Source organism: Boleophthalmus pectinirostris, unplaced genomic scaffold (assembly GCF_026225935.1).
Source record: "Boleophthalmus pectinirostris isolate CB_2022bp ecotype Guang Dong unplaced genomic scaffold, ASM2622593v1 HiC_scaffold_2, whole genome shotgun sequence".
NCBI lineage: Eukaryota > Metazoa > Chordata > Actinopteri > Gobiiformes > Gobiidae > Boleophthalmus > Boleophthalmus pectinirostris.
The window spans coordinates 19,248,946-19,265,224 of record NW_026571152.1 but is presented as its reverse complement, the minus strand read 5'-3'; the positions used below and the strand labels follow the sequence as shown (position 1 = coordinate 19,265,224).

Sequence of the window (16,279 nt, the reverse complement as noted above, 5' to 3'; positions counted from 1 at the left end):
ACAAAACAAAACTCCAGGTCTGTTTGTGATGAAGAACCAATACTATAACATGGATCAGAAAATAGTGTAATATGGGCCCTTTAAAATTTCAGAGAAGAAATGGGAATATGTTATCAAATCTCCATCTCCAAGCCATTAACACCTTAGCTTGAGTTGGCTTGAGTTTGCATTTACATAAAGATTGCAATGCATTTTCACTATAAAAGTTAATTTATTAACTATTTATGTGACTAATCCTAATGTATGTACTAGTTGGCACTAACTTTGAGGATCATCTTTATATATAATGTGCTTTTCAAGACTACTTAGATGCTATTACTTTCTTTCTAGTTTGTATGACCTTAAATGTGCATTATGTAACTTTTTGGCCAGGGATCCATCACCTTTCTATGAACATGTCATTGCTCTGCCTGGAATGTTCCACTGTATGACATTAAACTAAAGTAAGTTCTACCTTACATTTATTCAATTACAGGTGGTTTTATAGCTCAAAAATACCTTAAAAAAAAAAAATGGTGAGCAGATACCTGACCTGCAAGTTGGTCTCCATGATGATTGAAAGGTTTAATACCATACTATGAAATATTCTAGCAAAGGAATAACATCTCCATGAAGAATAGCATTTAATGGACCCCTCCACCAGAAAAGCTACACAATGCACCTTTAAATTACATGCATTCTTGTGTGCTCTGCTCAGGCCGGACGGCATGGGGACGGTGACAGTGGAAGAGAAGGACCAGTTTGAGGCTGTGAGGAGTCGTCTCATGATTCTACTGGAGGACCAGATCACACACTTTAGGTACAACATCCACACACACTCTCCACACAATAACATGTGTCACCCTTCTGTAGGGCCAAATATCTGAATGCTTGATTGGATAATAAGACATCTATTGACATTTCCAGATTACAATATCTTGCCAAGAACCTTTGTATAAGGTGCATGTTTTAAGAAATATAAAAAAAGAAAAAGAATAGTATATAGTTTCCCTCTGTGGCAACAATGTAAATTCTGTAAACAAAACGTAAACAGGGAGTATCTCGTGGGCCCTGTTTGAACCCTCTTTATGGTCAGCTGTGAGATTCTGTGCTATGCTCACCCTACAATCCTACATCATCTATGCTCCCACACGACAGCTCTCCATAAATATACAAAAGGATGATACAAAACTGTATACAGCAATTTGACAAACCTTGATGCAATGTACATTAGTCTCATTAGTGCGATACATGCTGATTGTGTTGTGGTAGCACTCTGAGGGGGGAGTGGGTAGCAGTAACGTGGGGAGCAAACACGGGAGAATCAGACTGTGGAAAATGAAACTGAAACTTACAAAATATGGTAAGTTGTTTTCTGTGAATATGGCATTTTTTAGAACTATAAAAGATAACATGGTGATCTTATTATGTAATTTGTCAGTTCAAACCTCATAGAAATAATATACAAACAAATTAAGTTTAAATGGGACACACACAAAAAGAAACAATAATACATCTTGGAATATATCACATACAAAATATTTTTAATTTAAACTAAAGTCCCTTTGCTTGAAAAGCCAGTGGGATGAAGTAAGCATATGATGTTATGTTATGTTCTGTTACCTTTAATCCTTCTATATGATATGATTTCTTCTGACTTTTGTTACTCAAATTAAAAAAACAAATGTAAAAATAATAATAATCCTCAACATCCCTTGACAATGCAGAGTGTAGTCAAAAGTGGCGGCATGTTTGGGTGTTCCTGGTGCTGTCCGTCGTAACAACAGGTGCAGGTCTGTGGTGGAGCTGGCCCCATTCATCTGCGCTCCATGGTGTGAACACATTGTGAGGCCAGTGTGAAAGACGCAGCCCTGGAGACCTTGAGCGACACTGTTCTGAAAAGCCCTGTCCCCTTAGCCTTCCCCCGCCCGCCCATTCAAACCCTCCATCTGGCCCCCTACAGCGGAGAGGGGACCAGCCGCATCATTACAAGCTCACCTCTAAACAGGCTAATGCAGCCTAACAAAGGGCCCTCAATGTCGAGATTATGCAAATACTGCACACAGAGGAGGAGGGCTTCCACAGTTGATTTTAGTTTAAAGAGTCTAAACACGCATAACCTTGTACTATTTAACTGCCAGTTGTCCAGTAAAGTAGTGTCAGTAATTGCATTTTATTCATTAGAGTTGGTCCGGTCGATTAACTACGTTTAATTGCATTGTATGTAAAGCAGGAAATCAGCTAAATTACAAAATAAAAGCTGGGAGAATAGTACAGTTGACTTAATGTGCTATCAAAATACATGATGGTCAATTACTTTTTAAGCTGATAGCTGTTGTGGGGCGTTTCCATTATTAGGCAATACATTTTCTCAGAACAAGTTGAACAAAATTATACAGTCTATTATTTTAAACAAAAAGAGACACTTGGACTAAACAAATGTTTAAAACATGTATTTAAAGCCACAGTATGTAACTTTCTAGTCAAAAAGTTATGTTTTTTTCCCATTTTGGTTGGTTTTGTTTGCCCTGGAAAACACTTGTCCTTAGTGTGAGCGGCTTGTTTCCATGGGAAATGTTGTGACTTTGATTGCATCTATCTCCATGAAGAATGTTCCAAAGTATGGTTTTAACTTTCTATTTCCATAGAATCATGCCACTTTTAGAAAGTTACATACCGTACCTTTAAATAAAGTTTGCTAACAAGATATTTTTTTATTTTATGTAATGTAAAAAGCAATGTTATTGCTTTTTATGCTTCACTTTTTTCCATGAATTTGTTCTGAATTCTGTTTTTTTCCCCCCTTAAATTCTGTTCAAATTCAACTAGAGGAGAACACCAGCTCATTTTCACTGTTCGTAAATCCGAGTTCTGTACTAATAGATTACACTTCCATCAGAAACTGTCACCCATACAATATTGAACTGTATGAATCACTGCTCTGCTCTGAAACTAAGAAATAAGTACCTTATTTACTTCATATAACCCATTAAATCAACTCAAACTTAATATTAGCACGCTCTCTTGAAATAAAAACTGACCTTAAATGTCAAATCTAGATAGATTTCTTTTGTCTGAACAAGGACAACATCTGCCTGTAGGTGCCTGTCCATTAAAAGTCTGACCTGCCTGGCCCTCTGGCTTTGTTTATCAAGTACTGTTCACTTGTCAATTAACAACATGGAGGTGAGAAAAGCGTCTTCATCTGCAGTAATGAGAGGAGAGGAGGTGGCCATCTGTTAAACACATCTTTCAATATTCAAATGCCACCTATTTTTCTCATTTTGTTGTTTTGTCTTTTGTTTGTCCTTGAAATGGTCTCAAAAAGCACTGGCTGATTGCGTCTTTACCTGTAGGTACTGCTTTCCTTTCGGACGACCAGATGGGGCCCTGAAGGCAACGCTCTCCCTGCAAGAACGGGTAAAGAATTTCTGACTCAAATGCTGGTAAAATAAGGGTTTAAATAAATATATAAATACATAAATGAATAAATATAATTGAAAAGGGGTTAAAAAACATTGCCCTGTTGACCACTATATATAACTTTTCTGGCTGATGTTATTGCTTTGCCTGAAATGTTCCACAGTATGGCCTTCAAATTATTTCCATGGAAACAAGCAGGTTACGCCATTTGACCCATTTGCAGGTTAGAGCTTTGTAGAGGCTGTAACAGACAGTGCATGTTTTTAAATGTGTTTTGTTAGCAAGAAAAACACCTGTAAATTCATGCAAAATAGATGAGTTAATTGCAGTAGTGTGGAACATTCCAGGCAACGCAATATCTTCTCCCAGGAGACAAACAAGCGGATCACCCACGTTACTCAGTGCACCTTTAAAGCTTCATTGCTTTGGATAATGCACTACTACCGTTGTTAAACATACTCGATCCTTGATATGTGGTGATTTGTGGTATTTTTTTTTTCCAGCTGTTCAGGGTCACTCACTGTGTATCTCAAACTTTTTTTTAAATCTTGGATCTTGAGCTTCAGTTGCATTTTAAAGAAAAGTTGAACATTTTACGATGTGGAGAAAGGCTTCTATGATTCAACGCTCTCATTACAAATTACACTAGTCTACGCAAACCCACAATGTATTGTGTATTTTAATTCCAGGTGTTGATGAAGGACATCACCACTCCAGTGCCAGCAGAGGAGATGAAGAAACTAGTCCAAAAATGTTTAGAGAAAGCCGCTCAGATCAACTACAACCAGCTACTCGAATATGCTCAAATTAAAGGTACATTTCTGTAATATTTCACTAAACTTGTATGAAAGTGACAAAAAATCTAAGGTGAAAGTTAACAAAAGCTTTTAAACCAATGACTTAAAGGGCCTATACCTGAGCAAATTTAGTCTTGCGTCCATATAGCAGCTCTTGAGGTCAAAATATGTTCACTGCGTGCTGTCTGTGTCTAATTATAAGACTCTTTATTGTCTGTTATGTGAACACTTAGCATGCTAGTTGTTGTTAGATTTACCATGATTTACTAGATTTACCTCTGGAAGTTGTGAAAAGAGCTTATAAACTCATTGCGGTGAATAATTAGTGTATTTAGAATGCATAAGATAACTTTGGACTTTGGACTGTGAACTTTGGGCCACTGCAAAACTGTTTAAAATGAAACTAGTTCTGTTTTTCGCATTTTAAGACAGTAAAATCAGGTACAATGCCTTTAATGTAGACTCTGTATTTTCCTTGAAATAGTTGTGCTGACCTGCTCCAACTAAAAAATAAATTAATTAATTAATTAAATAAATAGATAAAAACTTAAAATTGCTGCCCATAACAAGAAACCCTAATTACTTGACATAAAGCTTGGTTATTATAGGGCAAGGACTGATCCATATTGACTATTACAGTCTGATAAAAAAGCCTGGTCCACACTGGTCATTCCATAATGCAAAACACATACTGTACTTATTACCAGTATTCTGTATTTACATAAAAGCAATTATAAGTGTCAAAATACTACTTATGTTATGTATTCCTTTTAATATTTTTTCCCCTAAAAACCCAGGCCCAAACTTTACAGAATAGTTTTTCCTGCTTTTTAAAATAGTTGTTTATTGAATTGATGGTCATATTTTGGTCTTGTGAAATGTTTTTTAAAGTTACTACTACTTTTTCATTATTCTGAAGTTCTTAAAAGTATTTCTTCATTTTCTAAGGTATTTGGAGCACCCGTGAAAATTAATTAGTTTGTCAAACATGAGATTTGAGTACACATTTTTGTTTTATCATAATAGATTTTTCAAAATATTTCTTCTATTAATAAAGCCAAGTCTTACTACTGTCTCTATGAAATGGGAAAAAATCATAAACAGCCCAAAGTACTTCTGGAATTTTGGTAAAATCAAATACTGACTCTGTGGCTGCCAATCTGCCAGCGTTGCTGAATAAGGAAGCTGTCAAAGTGTCGGACACATTCAAAATGCAAAACCCAAAAATCCAAAACCATGCTCACAGAGGTTTTAAATGTCATTCATGTTTGAGGATTTTAGCGATCTCTCCCAGGCCCTATTCAATTTCTCCTTACGGTTAGCAGTACCAGCCTGTACAAGGCTAAGCTCACAAGCCTACGTCACCCCTGCTCCCACATGGTTATTTTTCATGAGCGAGAAACAAAACTAAAATAAAATTGTTGTTTAAAAAAGATGTTTGTACTTTGCTTGGAGTGTTGGACAGTCTAACATTCAAATTATGTATCTCCCTGGACGCAAACAGGCGATGCCAGCAGGTTAAGTTACAGGTCAGATCTACGGAGAAGGGAACCCAGTCACTTAATAAGATTTATTTAAAAATACAGATGCCTGTAATAAATGCATAAGATAGTTTATAAGTTTAATGTCATATTGTGGAATGTTCCATGTAAAGTAAAAATATCTCCATGGAGACAGGAGGATTATTCACCAGAAAAGTAATTTTGTGGTTGAATAAGTATTTCAGATCTTTCTGACATAGTTTGTGTGTGTGTCTCCTGCAGTGGACCCTCAGGCTGCTCCAGAAAAAAGGCTGGAGGACATGATGAGACTGGGGGAGCTCTGCATTGAAGTCCTGCAGCAGAATGAGGAGCATCACTCTGAGGTACCACTCACTCTCTGCACTGTCAATGTTTACATCTCATTTAATACTCACAAAATGTAAATAAAATTTATAAAAACATGTCACAACTCTAACCTGTAGACCTGATAGCTCAGGGGTCTTTATATCTATACTTTTCTGGTTAATCAAGTAATAATTATGGATAAGGTTGACTTACTTTTACTGTTTTTATTGCAGAAATATAAATGTATGATCTATACTTTTCAAAAATGTAACATGTAATGCCTTCGATAATTATAGTTATGAAATTCTCCTGGTGAAGTTTGACAGACGTGATGGTGCTGCTCTGACATGAACAGACGAGGCTGGACTCACTCGGGACACAAACCCAGGATCTGTTTGTTCTCAGTTATTTCGGTGTAGACTCAGGAATGGCTTCATGTAAAGAGTCAAAATAGCATCCGTCTGTCAGGCCACAGACAGGAGGAAAGACTGGACTGAAGACTAGAAATAAATCAAATACACAAATCAAATAAATATGTATGTTATTAAATGTTAAATACACTGACTTCTTTTTTATTAGATATCTTCAAAAATGCTACAACTTGTTGGTTTTAAATTCAGAAAGAAGTCTATATCCAATTCAATTTATAAAACTGATATATCATGACATGCGTTTACATACATCCCACCATCATATTTCAGACTTAACTTGAACTAACCCTGGATCAACTAGACCTGGATCAGAATCAGGACTAGAACAGGACCAAACCTACATCAAGACTAAATTGCACTCAAACCAGGACCAACTGGAGTACAAACTTACAATGTTTGCATAATGCAATGTGTAGCCACATCCACTGAAACATTTTCAATTTAACTAACATAAATAAATAAAGATTTTTACAGCAGAAAATAAGTTTTGTTCACATTAGTTTGGTTGAACATGGACGTTTTTACTGAGCTCCTTCATTTCACATGCATCATTGAAAAAAACAAATCCGATTGCACAATAACATTTGGTTGTGCTTGGGACCGGACTGATTTAAATCTGTGTAAGAATTACACATTACAATTACAATTGATTTGACAGGCAAGGACATTATAAATACAGAAAAATTGTATTAAAAAATCTGTTACTATGACAAGAACTCCTCTAGTTTCATTATACCTCGCTGGCCTGGTCCACATTTTCTACAGTTCGAAAAATGCTCAGTTGAACCTCTGAGTTGAACCTCTCCATGATCACTTTTCCTTCTTAGTCCCTCTCCTCCACCAGCACACGCACTTCCGTAACTTTAGTGTCTTTGCTGCTGCTGCGTCCATGTAAACACCGCCCACGGCCCATATGTGTCTCTGAGTAAAACTGATCAATCAAAGGTGTTGAGACGAACCTCTCCAGTGTCATTCAAACATCTGCTTCTGCTCAGCTAATTATAACGCACATGTACCACTGCTATGGAGACGCTACATCCACACTGCAGATGAGAGCGAAAATCATCATCCAAATAAAAAAAAAAAAAAAACTTGTCACGAGCTGTCACTGCTTAAATTTCATCACCAGGAGTAACTGTTTTTGAAGAAAATGTGGAGCATCATATTTTACTCTGTGTCATTGTCTGGAACTGTCTGGTTGAAAAATGAAAAATGTTACTTAGTATTGTTTGTATAAATGTGTAATTTTAATGAAATTTAAATCAGGTAATGATATTTTTGTCCACATTTGTCCTATTGTGTAGATCCAATATTACACAAAATTGACCCTTTTGAGGTTTAAGTCATCTTAGAATGTTGTTACCTCCTCAAAAACATACCTGGAGACAGACCATCAGTCACTCTTTAGGTGACTTCATACGTCCTTGTAGTCCAGTTTAGACTCTGTGTAGACTTGGTTTTGTCCTCGGTTCACACACACACAAACACACACACACACACACACACACAACCCAGGAAAAAGCCAAGTCTACAACGAGTCTAAACTGGACTACCAGGATGTATGAAGGCACTTAAAGAGTGACTGTGTCTGTCTATGTATTATCAAGTCAGTCTGTTCACATATAACGTAAATAACTCATCAACTCCTCATATGATTTTTCCTTTTTTTTTTTTTTTTTTTAATCAAACGTGGAAAGGGAAGAGAGGTGAGTGTCTTTCATTACTGCGTATTGTGCATGTACTTGTGTATTTTTGTCAGGTGGTGCTTTGTTCTTGTTGTTCTGTTGCATATTGTTAATTATAGCTTTAACGGAAAAAAAAAATAAAATAAAAAATGCACATGTAACTTTTCAGTTCAGAGGGTCCGTCTCAATGGCAATGTTATTGCTTTGGTTGAATGTTCCAGAGAATGGCTTTAACACATTTATCTTGCAGTTCTTTAATGACAAGTGTTATTACTCAAAAAACTTGAGATGAAAGCATTTGTACTTTGACAGTCTTTGATATTTACTAGTCGTTACAATACCTGCACTAAAATTTATTTTATAATGTATTCCGATGCGTGGACCAACCAGAGTGTTATATTCTGAATAATTAGTAAACTTATTTATAATTAGTAATACTTTTACACCATGTAAAGAGGACATAAAAAAACTACTTGGTGTTTGTTCTGCATGTATTTATCACTGATTAGAGAAAGAAAAATCCAGGCTTCAGAAAATGTGCTGTTTTAATCCATTTTGTATTTTTCCTTGAATTTTCAGATATTTTTTAAATATTTTTGACAGTGTTTGCTAATGTGTGCATTGTGTTACCATGGTATCTCCTAAATATTCCACCATATAGATGCAGAACACCCCTAGCACAATGTTACTACAAAGTATACATTTTCAGTATGTGTATTCAGTTACTCCCCAACACTCCATAGTACTCAGTAAAGCCTACTTTGTGGTAGTAAAAATGGTTTTCCTCTTCCTTATTGAGGATATTTTAAAGCATTACACTTTGACATTACTGTTTCCAGGTTTAGGCCTTGTTCGTCTCACTCTTATTTTCTAACCTTGATTTCTATAATTTACTTTTGTCTCTTTGTCTGGCGTTTGTCACTGTTCTTTCTATGTGCATCTATCCCTGCACGTTACTGCAGTCTAACCTTTTCATTCACATGTTTTTCTTTGTAGAATCATACTACATTTGTGATAAAGCTTCCATCCACTTCTGTCATGAAGCATTCAAAAAGCACACCCTTTCAGGATTTCAACAGTTTATTGACATCATAACACTCTATAGGCCAGTGTTATTTAATACAAATGGGGGAAGCAAAAGTTAATGTTATTAATGTTATAATGCAGATTTTTGTTGTAATACAATGAGGTTGTGGTTTGTCTGTAAAGGAATTATCAGGTTTTTATGAATTTACCTTTTGAATAGTACAATGTAAACAAAAGGAAAAACTGCCTCTTGTCCCTAAACTCCATAAATTCTCTGCATTTCATTGGGGGGGTGGGGCTTAATGTTCCATGTCAATCAAAGCTAACCAACGGCTGTGTGCTGTGTTTTCCAGAGAGTGTTAATTTCATAGTCAACGGATATACTAATTATAGCAAATTTGAAGGTTTAACAACATTGACAGTATTTTTTTTTGTGATTTGTTAAAAAGATAATACCTTTCTATATTTAGCCTATAATTTTCTTTTGTGTAAAATTTACAGCTAGTTTTGCCGAGACCTGATCAGCAGGCCTAACCAAAGCTCTGACCTTATTGTTCCTAAACCCAACCCTGATCTTAACCCTAACCTGTGCGACTTTTCTTATGGAGGGTCCGCTACTGGCTTGTCTTCATGGAAATGTTATTGCTTTGTCTAGAATATCCCACAGTATATATCTATCAAGGGAGATGAGCAGGTTATACAGTAGTACTACACTACGTTACAATTCACATGTGTAGAGAGTTGCTCTGGACAAGGAGGCGGCCTCCACAAGAAATGTTGTGCACCTTTTAACAAAACTGAGTACTTGTTCCACCACTGGTTGCAAACAGCTCACTATGGTTGCTAAGGACAGACCTTTGACTTTTTCTGTACAATTTACCAGAGTCCACTATTTCCCCTTGAACATCACATCAATACACATTTCAGTACATACACTACTCATACTTCTAACTTCAGACCACATTGTACTGCAGTCCAGTGGAGAAAGTAAACAAAAGCCGCATTTAAAACGACTCGATAGGTCTCTGGGTGAGGTTACAGGTACCTGCCACTGCGTCACTCCTCCTCTTCACCACTTACAAGCGCAAACATGACCTCACCGCGTTCAAGACCAGTTGTACTTTTCACTCACTCCTTTAGTCGTCAATACCAGCGGTCACCTGAGCTCCTGACCTCTGACCCCTGTACACTGGAGAGAGGCTGAGGCTGAAAGCTGTTTACAATAATAGAGATGAGGGCCTGTAGTGAATCTGCATGTGCATATGACAGGTTTTTGTGTTTTTCTAATTATAGCTTGGTTTGGTGGGATAGTAGCTGTAGTAAATATGTATTATAGTTTTGCTTCAGTTCAGTTCAGGGAAAAAGTTCTGAAAGTCTTTATCCTTCTCACTCTTTTCCTCATTTTATTTTCATTCTTTTCTTTTCTCTTTCTCCCTCCCTCCCATGTTTTAGTATTTCATTTAAAAAATGCACCACGTAACTTTTCTGATGTGGGGTCTAGACTGTATACTGTATATATACATAAATGGACATAGTTAACCTGCTAGCCGCTACATTCCAAAACATGGAAACTCTTACGGCTCCATTGAGTCCGGCTCCTATTTGCTTTTTAAAATTGAACAATCTCTCTGTAACGTCTGGGGTCAGGGCCCTCATTTTCATCTTAAAATGTCCATAAATCAATTCCTATTCCTAATATGGAACTGGCTCCAAATCTGCCCCTCTTAACAGCGAGCCTCTGTGAGCTTCATTTGACGGGAGCCACCACTCTCCCTTACAGTCTGGGGGACTACTGCCTGTTTGTATCCATGGAGATTAGGGCTGGGTATCATTAAAAAGTTGCTGATACGATACATATCTCTATGCATAGGCTACGATACATTACATATCTTGATAAAGTGCACTTTCGATTTGATACGATATACTTCAAATTTATTCGATACGGTTCAATAAAAAATGGGTAAATCATGGCTGTGACGCTAAAAGTCTTTGTTAAACTACTTCTTGTGCGAAGTTCATTTGAAACATGCACAGTTTAATCATCAAAACAGTGAAAATATCAAATGTGTTGTATAAATGAGTTTCCTTCCTCTGAACAAGCAACAAAACTGTAGCACTGTAACAAAATAATTTAGTAAAATATACCTAAAATATACTGTAAGTGATATATCGATATAGCAGTCCCCAATATTGATACTGTGTCATCACATTAAACAATACGATATATCGATATTTTGATATTTTTGCACACCCCTGATGGAGATATTATTGTTTTACCTGGAATATTCCACTGTGTTATCTCCAAGCAGGCTACGCCACCAAGCCAAGATCTCTAGTGTAATTAAATAAATGCAAGATTGTTCATTTTAATGTCATACTGTGCAACATTCCAGGCAAAGCGATAACCTCTCCATGGTGACAAGATTATGTAAATACAAAATTGTCAGCAACAACCTAAAAAAAATACAATTCTAAGTTTTACATTTTAAATAGTGTAAAATGTTAGCTGCATGATCTTGAGCTATAGGATTGTGGTCAGGAGTAGCTGGAATGCCTGAGCCAGACACAAGGAGAACATGCAAACTCCACAGTAAAACAGGACCTTCTTGCACCTCTGAGTAACCAGCTAATAAATAATGTTGTATAATTAATCATGTAGACATAACAGTAATGGCATTTCAATGTTTACTGCATCAACCTTCAACGAGAAAAAGACCAACGCATGGCAATTATAGCATTATTTATTTATTTTTTCCTTTATGCTTTTCATTGTGTTAATGCTCTGTTGTTAGTTGTTACCCTTTCGTGAGCGTCTTTCCTGGCCCATTAGAAAGCATTGTGTGCAGCATTGTTAAAGCGGTAATGTAGAAATCTTTATAGGGCAAAACAAGCTGCACTGAAAAGGAGGAAAACAAAGGCAGTAAAGACTTGGTGATCTTGAGTGTGGACCTGTGATTTCTTATGGGGAATATACAGCATGTGAATTATACATGAGCATAGCGTTAACCAGTGACCATATGTTCTGTATTTTTCTGCTCTAAGGGCCTATTTACACGAGAACGCTTGCGGTTAAAAATAACAAAATATTTTATCAGAATTGCCTTTCGCTTAGACGGTGATGCATTTTTGGGGCCTAAAAATGCAAAAGTCTGAAATCACCCTCCAGAGTAGAAAAGTTGAATGCGCTCCGCTGTTCTGTTTCCGTCTACACTGCCCAAGACACAAAACTCTGGTCAGATCTGGTCATGTCGCGTATGGGTTTACATCACATACATCACCACCTAGCGTCACCACCAAGCCACCCGGCATGCATACCCAATCAAATTCCAAACACTTTTGCTTCAACATATGCACAGGGATTTCCTCCCCAAAAACGCTTGTCTAAAAGCAGAATAAAAAGTGAAGACACAATGTCACTTTTGCATCTTCTGTTCAGACTGTCATCATATAAACATAGCCTAATATAAGTTAAAAAGTACTACTAGTAGAATCACAACTGGATCTGGATTGCCAGTGACTAAACCTGTATATAAGGACACATTTTCGTTTCTTTTTCACCAAATTATAACAAACTATTTTGAAAATATAAAAGGTCAGCATTAGATTTGTTATCAATAAAAGCTACTTTTGATTTGAACATGTCTTGTATTTGGAGACATAGATTTCTGACACGTTGTATTATGCATGCATCTAACCTCTCTCCTCTCTCTCTCCATCGCCCTCTCGCTCTCTCTTGTTCTTCTCTCCATCTTCTATCACTCTCTTTCTCTCTTTTCCTCCCCGTTCCTCATCCCTTTTTTCTCTTCATCCCTTTCTTTTTTCCCCTCATCTCTCTCTTTGCCCTTCTCATCCTCTTTCTCCCCTCTTGCTCACCTATCCCTCTTCCCTCTCTCCTCCTTTTTCTACTTTTTTATCAATTCTGTCTCTATCTTTTCTCTCCCTCTCTCTCCTTTCTCTCTGTTTTCTTTCTTTCTTCCACCATCCTGTTGATTACTCCCTCTTCATCTGTCTCTCTCCTCTCCCCATTCAACCTCTTTACCTCTCTATTTCTGCCTCACGCCTTCCACCTGTCTCTCTCCTGTCCCTCCACTTGTCTGTCTCTCCTCTCTCTCCACCTGTCTCTCTCTCTCCTCTCTCCTTCCCTCCACCTGTCTCCCCCTCTCTCTCTATCTCCCTGTCACCCCCACTCTCTCTTCTTTCCACCCATCTGTCTCTCTTTCTCTCTGCCTCCCCCCTCTATCTCCACCTGTCTCTTTCTCTTCTCTCCGCCCTCTACCTCTCTCTACCTCTATCTCTGCCCCCTTCCCGCCACCTGCCACTCTGTCCTCTTCCCCTCCTTTCTCTCTCCTCCCTCTCTCTGTCCCTCACCTGTCTCTCTCTCCACCTGTCTTTCTATTTCTTTTTCAACCCCATGTCTCTCTCTCTCTCTCCTCAGGCATTCTCGTGGTGGCCTGAGGTGATGGCGGAGCACTCGGAGAACTTCCTGTCCCTGTACAAGGCAGACATGGACGGCGCACTGCAGGTCCAGCCCGTGGACTCATGGAACTGCTTCCCCCTCTTCCAGCTCCTCAACAACTACTTTCTGACTGACCGTGAGTCCAAAGCCACACCCAGTCACATGTGAGCATGGTACAATGTATGGTGTCTGCCCACATCTCATTGGTGGGTCCATTGGTGGGTGGGGCCTTGATGGTCTCTGATCTCTGCTGTGTTACAGTCTTACTATGTTTTGTCTCTTTTGTCAATTCAAGACTTGCTGAATCCAACCAGCTGCAAAAAACATAGTAACATATATTAAAGAAAAGAAGAGAGAGAAAAAAAAACAGAGGTCATCTTTTAATCTTCAAGTCATATACATGATTACTACTGTTGATGTTACTAGATTTACTTACTTTTTACACTGCATCTATATTATTGATTCTTGACTGTTGCTTTTTTGTTGTTGTTAACTAAATTACTCTAAACTGAGTGATCAAATAGCCTGCCTTAATATAACATTTATTTAGAGGGCTGTACCAGTTTATAAAATGTGAAAAACATAACTTGCAGAATTACTTTTTTAAGGTTCTATCTTACAAAATGGACTCTTGTGAGCTCTAAGCCATGTTTGAATGCTGTTACTGCCTCAAAAACATACCAGGGGATGTATTTGTTTTTTTATTTGTTTGTTTTTCCATTCACACATGTTTGAGTAACCCTTTAATATTAGTCTACATCTCCAAAGCTCAAAACTCTGTTCCACCTCATGATGTCATCAAGTTTACAGCTAGCTTTTACTTTTTTCTCATTAGAGACTGGCAATTTCAGTGCTAAAATTACCCAAATAATTCTAGTGTGTAAAACACAATGGAGCACTAAATATGTATATGTAATTACTGCAGGCTATATCCCCACAAGTGAGCAGAATATCTTGCTAAATGACTAGCATTGAACTTAATTAAAAGCTAATAGTTTCTAATTGTACGTTTGCTCCATCTCACACAGTGGCCCTACATAAGTCTTCATTGTACCACAGTTACAAGAGGTCAGCCATAGTCTCTGAACGCATTGAAATTGGACTAAAGCTATTAAGTTCTGCTTCTTTCACATATTTTCCGTCAGTACAGTATTGGACTGATAGAGGCTACAGTGGACTTGTATGGATTTGTATAGACAGTAACAGTGTGTCTTTGGCCAAGGACATTTCCGTGAATAACCAAGAGGGCCAAGGATCAAACTGAATCAAACCGATAACTTTACATTAGCCTATGAGCAGCAAGTTATAAATACTTGTCTCTGTTGTAAATAAAGTTTGCTCATGAGGTCACCACGGCAACATACCTGCTCTACATACCTACTGATTTTCAGAAATATGATTGAGATTTGATTTAAAAAAGGAGAAATAGGCTATTCATTATTCCTAGTTGTTCATTTATCTACACAATGATATACAGTATTGACAATAAATATAAGGAAGCTAAGCAATTAAAAAGACATTCAAAAACACACATTGGCTTTTAAAACTTGTGGGCCTATTCACATGGAAAATATGTGTGCACATGCCTGAAAAAAATAATGCTTAATTGTTATTACAGTGACAAACTTTCTTTATTTTGGTTCTAAGGAAGACAGTTAACCTAAATGCAATAATATACAGTCATTGGAAATTAGGGCAAGATCATGTCTTAGAAAAGTATTCATACTCAAATAAAGCAGCCTTATGTTTTTGTTTTGTTTTTTTCCTCTTACATAGTGAACTGCAGCATCTCAAGATATATATTGTTTGAAACATTTTTCAATGTAAACTGCTATCTTGATCTAAAACAGCTTTTCTTTATTAGAACTGGGACGACTGACTGAACTGAAAGTGAATAGTAGATTTTCATGTTTTACTGTTGAAAAATGGGTAGATCAGCAGTTCTTTTTTTTTTTTTTTTTTCCAAGTAAGGACTAGAAATAAACATACAAACATTTTCAGAGCCCTGGTGGAATGTCGTCATGACAGCTCAAATATGTTTTAGTATTAATTTTTGCTGTTTACCAGGTTAATTTGTACTATATTTTCACATTAAAACAGACTATAAAAAAGAACTCTTTTCAAGATGTATAATATTTTCCTCCTGGGCCCAATACCAGATAGTTTGTGGTGAATTGGGGACTCCTGGGCCACATAACATGTTTGAAGAAGTTATAATCATAATAATAATGACAATTCAGAACTGTGGGCGGGGATAGGGGGAGGTGAAAACATATGCTTTCAGAGCACTGAAATGCTAGATAAATCAAAATCCAACTTTGACTAAGGAACACCATTATAACATGCTAAAACGCTCATAAAAGCCCATTTCCTTTAAAAGCTTTTGTGCTGTACAAATATTGCTTTATTTTTCCTACCCCCTTCTGTCTCTGAGACCACTGCCAACTGTTTTAACTGGCTCCTGGCAGCGTGTCCAAGTTCCAGCCCAATGATGGCCTAATAGCCAAAACCCAAGATGCTAGCATTTTTAGGCAGATTCAAGCTAGTATACCGAACATTGATCACTCTCCCCCCATTATTATATACTGTTTCTTTTATACACAATAGTACAATGTTTTTCTACTTATAATTTTTATGAGAGGAATCCATTTTCTTG

At 37.1% G+C, this 16,279-nt stretch overlaps 1 protein-coding gene across 1 annotated transcript in view; it reads left to right on the top strand.

Annotated features, from left to right (window-relative positions):
* The window catches only part of cadps2 (Ca++-dependent secretion activator 2), a 249,958-nt gene that overhangs the window by 179,617 nt on the left and 54,062 nt on the right, over nt 1–16,279 (top strand). Inside the window, 5 exon segments of the mRNA XM_055155697.1 lie at nt 698–799; nt 3,336–3,399; nt 4,092–4,215; nt 5,963–6,063; nt 13,603–13,759. Coding sequence (XP_055011672.1) covers nt 698–799; nt 3,336–3,399; nt 4,092–4,215; nt 5,963–6,063; nt 13,603–13,759 — 548 coding nt within the window.